Raw genomic sequence first — 8,654 nt, forward strand, 5'->3', positions numbered from 1 at the left:
GACAACAAAGGATTCAATTTTGAAAAGGAAGAGTTACATGCATACCACTCAATTCATGAGTTACATGCATACCCCTCAATTCATGAATTTAGATATCTAAAAGCTAAACTTCAATTTTTACATATATGTCACCTTACCCATGTTTAAAAATGTGTACTTCACTTTTAAAAGTTAAATTAGATATAATTTTTATGTGATATGAACATTTTGGTTGGTATAACTGTAAAAATCAAAGTTTATGAGTTGATACATAAATACATAAAAACTGGATGGTAAATATGGAAATGTGACCTTTTAAAATTGCATGTTTTGCTCATTGGATTGGTGAATGATAGCTTGTCCCGCGGGTCAATGGGTCATCAATAGCAAGCTTTACAACACACTCTTTGATTGGTAAAAATATTACATCAAGACTCTTAATTCATTGGGAGTCCCATGGTGGGGCGTCACATGCCAAGTGAGCTCCACTGTTTTTAACACTGATCAATGCCAGTATATTACGGTGGGGCCCACTTGACACATGACGCCCACATCATTGGACTCCTAATGCAAACTGCGTTAGGAATCTTGATGTAATATATATTTCTTGCATGAACAATAAGTCCGGTAATACAATATCATTTTCTGTGAGGAAAAAAAAAAATAAAAGGTCTAGAATGTAAGAAAATATCGTAATTATTTTTCTGTTTGTGGCGGCTCTTCTTTGATAAAAGACCCCGTGGACGAAGTTGGCTCAGTGAACCACTGATTCTCCCGCCGAGTGAGAAAGGAAGCCTCTGTGATTGAAAGCAAGGAACAAACTTATTGTAATTTGTAAGCTGAATCAAACCTAGGTTACTTTAATGCGCTGGAATAGAAAAAAAGAGCATTTACGCGTATACCACACAATTTTTATGTATTACACATCTAATATCTAAACTTCTTATATTCACGCGCACAAAACGCAAAATTTTAATATCAAATCAAAAATACCACTATTGCTAACTTTCTAAGAGTCATTGAGTTTGTGATACCAATGTGTTGTAAGTGTAAATATCGAATTTTTGGTGTTAGATATGTAAAAATATAAAAATTTTGTGGTATGTATATAAATTTCACTGTAAGAACTTATGCCGGCATTTTGTATCATGATGGGACTATTTTATGATATGTGCCATTAATTTCACATATCAGATGTTACTCATCCTCAAATTTCAGCAGTTCTAATTATATTATCTAAAAATTTATCTGATGAGTGATAACAACAACAACAACAAAACCTTTATCCCACTAAGTACGGTCGGTTACATGAATCCTTCTTTCGCCATTGTGTCCTATTTAGTGTCATATTCTCATTTAATTCTAATAAATTAAGATCATTGTTTATACAGCATGCCCAAGTCTTCCTAGGTCTACCTCTACCTTTCTTAACATAAGTCGAATCTAAAACATCTACTCTTCTAATCGAATCATCAGATGTTCACGTTTAATGTGATCAAACCATCTGAGACTACTCTCTCTAATTTTGTCTGTCGTTGGAGCTACGCCAACCTTATCACGGATACATTCATTTCGCATTTTGTCTCTAAGTGTAAAACCACTCATCCACCTGAGCATTCTCATCTTGACAACACTTAGTTTTATGCTTCTCTTTTAAAGGCCAACATTCAGCGTCATAGAGCATTGCAAGTCTCACCACCAGATTATAAATTTTTCCTTTTAGTCTAATCGGTACTTTTCTATCGCACAATAAGCCCGAAGCATTCCTCCACTTCAACCAACCAGCTTGAATTCTACTAATAACATCCCCATCAATATAACCATCACTTTGAACATAAACCCGAGATATCTAAAGCGTTCACACATTTTAATAATTTGATCACCCATAGTTACATATCTGTCATCTGAGTTACATATCTGTCACTAGAGCTACTACTACTAAAATTACATTCCATGTATTCAATTTTAGTTCTACTCAAACGAAGGCCTTTGACTCCAAGGTATACCTTCATAATTGAAGTTTTTCCTGAACTTTTTCTCTCGTCTTATCCACGATAAGGATATCATCAACAAAAAGCATGCACCAAGGTGCATCCTCCAGTAAGTGTCCACTAAGACCAACAATAACTAAGTAAAAAAGATATGGGCTTAAAGCCGGTCCCTGATATAAACCAATATTTGGTCAATCCTCCTTCTGTTCGAGCACAAGTAACAGCTCTTGTATGCATATCTTTAATGACTTCAATATAAGTCATATCAACACCTTTCTTCATAGGAACTCTCCAAAGGATATCTCTTGGAACCTTATCGTAAGCTTTTTCTAAATCAATAAAAATCATACATAGATCCTCCTTATTATCTTTGAACTTCTCCATCAAACCTCTCAATAAATGCATAGCTTCCATCGTAGACCTGCCCGACATAAATCCAAATTGATTATGAGAAATCTTTGTAATACATCTTAACCTATGTTCAATTACCCTCTCCCATAATTTTAAAGTATGACACGTCAACTTACTTCCTCTATAATCTCATGAGTGAAATCAAGCAAATTTATCATAAAATAGAAAACATATAAAATGTCATGAAACAAATTTTTTCATCACATTAAATCATAACTCACAACAAATTCATGTTATTATCTTAATACTATTGAAACATGTATATAGGTCAAAATGGCAGTAATCATATAAATTATGCTCAGCCACAACAACCCTAAGTAGATTAGAATAGTGATTTCACTGAAACAATCCTATAAGTTAGCTTAATGTCAAACTTTAGCCAACAAACAATCAAATTATTTTGGACAATGTTTTTGAGACGAGCAAAAAGCTTTCATAAAGATGCAAAAAATAGCTCAAAAAGTTCTAAAAGATTCTGTTAAATACTAGGGACATCGGAAGACATTGTAAGACAGGATACCTATAAAAATATTATGAGTCTTTGAAACTCTTTAGAACTCTTATGATATCTAAGGGTAGCGTGTAGATTCATTAAGAGTTCTCTAAAATTCTATTCAAATGAATATTTTACTATAATCTCGAATCATCCATGGAGGAGAGACCCTATAAATAGTGATGGAACGAGGGGGTGAATGAGGGAAGCACTCATCACCCCTAGATTTTTTATTGAACTCTTTAATATCATATAATATATTGAAAATTTTGGCGGGCAATTACATACAGACCACCCGAAACTACCTATTTGAAAATCAACGAACCTCTTTCATCCAATTTTCAAATTCTCACTCAAATATCAAAATTCGTCCTAAAACACCAACCTATATTTTTCAATTTTATCAAATTCTCAAATGATTTGATCGTGGCACGTGTAAATACACAAGTTCGATGGTTCAAAAAAATCACCTGGGTGCTTAATTTGAAAATATCAATATTTCGGGTGATTTGTATGTAATTATCCCAATATATACATCTAACATAAAGTGGGAGAATATATTATTCAAATGTTGCAGGGCTATTTATATTTTCTAGTTAGCCCGCTAAACACTCCTATTTCATCAATAAACTTCAAAAAAATAGAATTACCCAACACCTAAACTTCAATTTTTACATACCACCTTATCTATGCCTGAAAAGGTACTCTCACTTTTTAAAAGTTAAAAAAGGGATATTTTTCACGTGAAATGAAAGATTTGGGCGGTATAAATGTAAAAAAAGAACAGTTTAGCTCTTGGATATATAAATATATAGGAATTGAGTGGTATGTATGCAAATGACCATATTTGTAAAAAAGAGTTACAAGTAAAATCTGGCAAAACTGAGCAAACAAACTTTAGGCAATATTGGAATCATTCAGAATGATAAAGCCATTACCTGATATGAAAACATCACTGAATTCATCCTCATCATAAACAAATTGAGGTGGGTCTGGTGAACCAATTCCCACAATGGTGCTTCCGCTGGTCGAAATATTTTCAGATCATAATTCTTGAATGATTAAAAAAGAAGACTAAACGACAAGCATAAATCAATCAAATTATCATGTAGAAAAATACATGACATATATTAAGTAGCTAATAGTGGCCTTTCTCACAATTAAAAGGGGTGCATATGTCGTTTTTTTTTTACATTTGCATGCAAACCACAAAATTCTTATGTATTTACATATATAACACGTGGACTTTTGATTTTTACATTTATAACACTCAAATATTTTATATGAAATAAAAATACCATTAAATAAACAATTGAAAAGTAAAATACAATTGTTTAAGCATAGGTGAAGTAGCATAGATGTAAAAATCAAGGTTAGGATTATAGTTAATAAAAATGTTCATTGGAAGCACCTAACACTTGGATTGTAGTTAATTGTCATATATATATCCTTTTTTTGCAGGGCACCTGCACGCATACCACACAAATCTTACTTATTTACCTACATGACATGTAAACTTTTGATTTTTACATTTATAACACTCAAATTGTTCATATCAAATCAAAAATGCCATTAAATAAACCATTTAAAGGTAAAGCACAATTGTTTAAGCACGGGCGAAGTGGCATAGATGTAAAAATCAAGGTTTGGATGTTAGATGTGTAAATACATGGGAATGGTGAGGTATGTATCTAAATAATCCTTTTTCTATGAAGATTTGGACAATTTAGCATTATCTATCACAAGAACTGATTGATCCGGCCGATGGATCAAGGGATCAGCACAAGTGTCAAGCAGTAAAAGAGGAAAATACATCAAATTTTCTACATGCAAATTAAGATGGGAATTTGTGCAAGAAATTTTTTAACCTTCCAGACATGAAAACGGCACTATACTGGCCACGCCCAGCAGCTAGCACACGTTGCTTCAACTTCTTCAAGGACGGCAAAACATCAAATGCAGGGGGTTCTGGGTAGTAATGAAAATTAAACAAAAGGGAAAAAATGCATTTACATGCATATCACCCAATTCTTATGTATTTGCAAATCTAACACCTTTTGCATTTATACCAATCAAATCTTTCTTATCACATAAAAAATACCACAATTTTAACTTTCAAAAATGAAACACCTTTTCATTCATTGGTAAGGTGACATATATGCAAAAATTGAAGTTTACGTGCTAGATATGTAAATAGAGAATATTGAGCGGTATGTATTTACATCTTCCAAAGGAAGAATAAAAAATGATGAAGTAAAAGATTATTGAAGCAAGTGTCAAATTGAAAGGGAAAAAGAAGCATTGAATACCTAGATCATTTATGCAGACATCTTGAGATAGTCCATTTAGAGAGATCTTTTCTAGCAGAGTCAACGGGTCAACTGAACTAGTTTTACCAAGATGAAGTCGCTGCATAAAAATTTCACATCAGGGATTGCTTATGGTTTAGTGAGTAGTTTATAAATCTGTAGAAGTTTTTTCATGCCTCGTACACTTTGGCGGTTGGACATGCTTCTTGGGGCTTTATAAGAACCATTGGCAGGTCCTTGGGTAATGCAAAAGGAAGATCTTTAACAACCTGAAAAAAAATGATCAGCAGTTATTCAATCATTTCATTTCTTTTTTTTTTCAATAAGTAAATAAAATAAATCTTGTTGCCTTACTTGAACTTCTCGGGACATTCACGCGGTAAGAATTGTAATCATTAAAGCTATGATTTAAATATTCATGGAAATTCATACATGATTGAAGAGGGAGATTTAAATATACGCATACAATGGTGGAACCAGGAGGTAGCTCGTGGAGGCGCTTGCTATCCTTAGATTTTTACTAAACTCTTTAAGCGGTAATGAAAACTTTACCCCTTAACTTAAATATTTAATCATAATTTAATGCTAAATATATTTTTAATTTGATAAAATATTTATAATAGTTTAAAAAAACAGTCAAGGTGATAGAAGTTTTAAACTTAAATACTTATCAACCTTGATTTTTAATTTTTCCGCCTCTCCCCTTAAATCTGATTCCTCAACTACATTGCATACCACTTAATTCCTATATTTTTATATGTTTAACACCTAAACTTCAATTTCTCCATATATGAAACCTTACTTATGCATGAAAAGGTGTATGTCACTTATTAAAATTTAAAAATATTAATATTTTTTATGTGATATGAAATATTTCAGTGATATAAAAGTAAAAAGTATTAAGTTTAGGTTTTAGATATGTAAATACATGAGAATTGAGTGGTATGTATGTAAATGCCCCAAATTAAAAGTAAAAAGTATTAAAAATAAAAAGTATGTATGTAAATACATGAGAATTGAGTGGTATGTATGTAAATGCCCCAAATTATATTTGTAGATATACAGATAGCAAAATTGCCACAACTTCCCTTTCGACTAGATATAAGCAAACATAGCACACCGTCCTCATTTACGTTGACCATCTGATGATCCGATTAGGAGAGTAGATGTCTAAGATTCGACTTATGTTAAGAAAGGCAAAGGTAGACCTAGGAAAACTTGGGCTTACTGTATAAAACTGTATAAGTATAAAAAATGACTTTATTTTAATACAATTAAATAAAATATGACACTAAATAGGTAGCAATGGAAAAAAGGATTCATGTAGCCGATCCCATTTAGAGGGATTAAGGCTTTGTTGTCGTTGTTGTTGTATAGCACACCTTCCTCATTTCATCACCTAAACTTTGGACCAGCCCTATTCATTGTTTCAATTTCTCGTACTTGATGATTAAAAAATGAAGAGACGCATCAATAAGATACAAAGTTTGTAAACTGTGCTGAAATTGGTAATATAAATAAGGCCCCTTGCATGTTATAATAAAAAAGGCAATAGCTTGTAGCCAATAGTTTAAAAAAACCTAGGGAATAACCATTGAAACAAACAAAGGAAACAAAGGGGGGCATTTTAATTCGTACCACATAGTTCTGTATTCACACATCTAATATCGAAATATTCATATTTACATACAAACTACTCAAATCCTTAACATCACTTCAAAAGTATCTACATCACTTATCTTTTTTAGAGTGAAATACATCTTTACATGCATAAGTTTATAACACCGAGGTATCCTAAGTGTAAATATCAAACTTTGGGTGTTACATAAGTAAATACATAAAAATTATGTGGAATTCATGTAAATTTCCCGTAAAAAAATCAAGGTAGCTTTCAATTAACAATTATATGCACCAAATTGGATAAAGAAACATATAACATAATGAAGTTAAGATCTTTGCATACCTCTCCCCGACCGGTACAATATGCGGCCCCATTTGAGAAAAAAAAAGGAATGTCTGAACCAATTTCACCTGACCAATCCTGAAGCTCTTTTTCAGTAACAAGAAAACCACTGAAATGGTTGGCAGCCCATAAAGCAGTTGCCGCGTTACTACTTCCACCACCAAGCCCAGCACCAGTAGGAACTTTTTTGTCAAGCTCGATCTATATGATTCATAGAAGATCAAACAATACAAAACAAGAATAAGGAAAACTATTATGTAAAGATAATTCATAATTAAGCAAATCCACAGGCTGGTTAGAATTCCTATTTGATGACAATACCTGTAAGAAATTGTTTGTCCCCGTCTTCTTCCTGTAAAGATTGAGAGCTCTGATTATCTGCAAAAGCATGGAAAAAGTTAAGCAACTGCTTCTATACAGTTATCCCAGTTAGATTGACAATTCTAACTCTTAAGAATGCCAGTAAAAGAAACTTAAAGTGGAACAAAAGAGGAAGAAGAAATGTGTCTCACCAAATTTTTATCATCAACTGGAACTCCCGCCACATTAGTTGACAGGCGATCCTTTGTCTTTAATGGTGACAAGGAGAATTTAATCGTATCTCCTAAACTGATTACCTGGTATCTTAAACAAGGAACATGGTATTCCAGCATAAAATTTCTGACAAACAGCTCAAATTCTACGTAATTTATGAACTCTGCCGAAACTCATAAGTTACAAATTAACGCTATAAGAAACACCGTTAAAACACCGGAACGATGATCTGACGAATTAAAAGGAAAATAACTGATCTATGTGTATCATTAGCGTTATAGTAATTTCTTCTACTAACTCAAGAAATCCAATTCTAATTAAAGAAATACAATTACATGAAACAAAGAGGCCAAATCATGAAACCCGTCATTCCTCTTTCCAGTTATCCTCAAGAAAACATTAATCTGCACGATAAAATCCGTCAAAATCAGCACAAAACAGAACCCTCAAATCGCTGTGTCGAAAATTAAAATTTAAAAGCTCGAGTTGTGATTACCTTACACGGCGAGAATAGGGTCAACGTAGAAAGCTTGGCGTTATCATCTACTTCACCCTCCAGTCTACTAAACCTCTCCTCCGGATCATAAACAATCTTAAATCCACCCCCACCGAAAACAGAATCGAATCAATCGATGCCGAAAGAGCATCCACCAAAAGAAAGTTCTGACAGTAATTAAAAAAGAAATGCGTACATCCACTTGCCTCCTCCCAGCTTCTGCTGCACAAGGGAGGATTCTACCATACTTGTTCCCGCTGACCTCAGACCAAGATTTGATAGAGTGATGACCATGTCTAAAGATCGAGGGGGTATTCCCTCTTCGGGGTAGTGAAGCAGTTTTTCCCGAGCATGAGAACGATGAAATTAGATGACTAGAGAAAGAGGCCATTGTTAGGAGAAAAGCTGAGAAGAGTAGTGGGTTCTGCTATGAAGCAGGGAGGTTGGGTCTGTGTGGGGTGCCGGTTCAGGCATTCCT

The 8,654-nt window shown here is 33.4% G+C and overlaps 1 protein-coding gene across 3 annotated transcripts; it reads right to left on the reverse strand.

Moving 5' to 3' along the window:
- Positions 1-224: 224 nt before the first annotated feature.
- Positions 225-8,648, reverse strand: LOC110024461 (4-diphosphocytidyl-2-C-methyl-D-erythritol kinase, chloroplastic). 3 transcript variants are annotated; one of them, XM_020724428.1, is made up of 11 exons: positions 8,373-8,648; positions 8,177-8,272; positions 8,016-8,084; positions 7,659-7,763; positions 7,468-7,524; positions 7,147-7,347; positions 5,360-5,452; positions 5,184-5,283; positions 4,743-4,842; positions 3,813-3,898; positions 229-776 (listed from the first exon to the last, which is right to left on the reverse strand). In XM_020724428.1, exons 1-11 carry the CDS (start codon positions 8,565-8,567, stop codon positions 676-678), a joined length of 1,203 nt encoding a protein of 400 aa, XP_020580087.1. In that variant the 5' UTR covers positions 8,568-8,648; the 3' UTR covers positions 229-675. The 3 variants fall into 3 exon arrangements, with proteins under 3 accessions (XP_020580089.1, XP_020580088.1, XP_020580087.1); XM_020724429.1 differs by lacking the exon at positions 4,743-4,842 and having other exon boundaries at positions 227-776; XM_020724430.1 differs by lacking the exons at positions 3,813-3,898; positions 4,743-4,842 and having other exon boundaries at positions 225-776.
- Between the last annotated feature and the right edge of the window lie 6 nt (positions 8,649-8,654).

Source organism: Phalaenopsis equestris, unplaced genomic scaffold (genome assembly GCF_001263595.1).
Source record: "Phalaenopsis equestris unplaced genomic scaffold, ASM126359v1 Scaffold000256, whole genome shotgun sequence".
In the NCBI taxonomy this organism is placed as follows: Eukaryota; Viridiplantae; Streptophyta; class Magnoliopsida; order Asparagales; family Orchidaceae; genus Phalaenopsis; species Phalaenopsis equestris.

Coding starts and splice junctions, on each gene's coding strand:
- LOC110024461 (XM_020724428.1), bottom strand. CDS start 8,567: ATGGCCTCTTTCTCTAGTCATCTAATTTCATCGTTCTCATGCTCGGGA. Junction 8,085..8,176: donor CCCTATTCTCGCCGTGTAAG/GTAATCACAACT, acceptor TTTATCGTGCAG/ATTAATGTTTTCTTGAGGAT. Junction 7,764..8,015: donor ATTTGGCCTCTTTGTTTCAT/GTAATTGTATTT, acceptor TTAAGATACCAG/GTAATCAGTTTAGGAGATAC.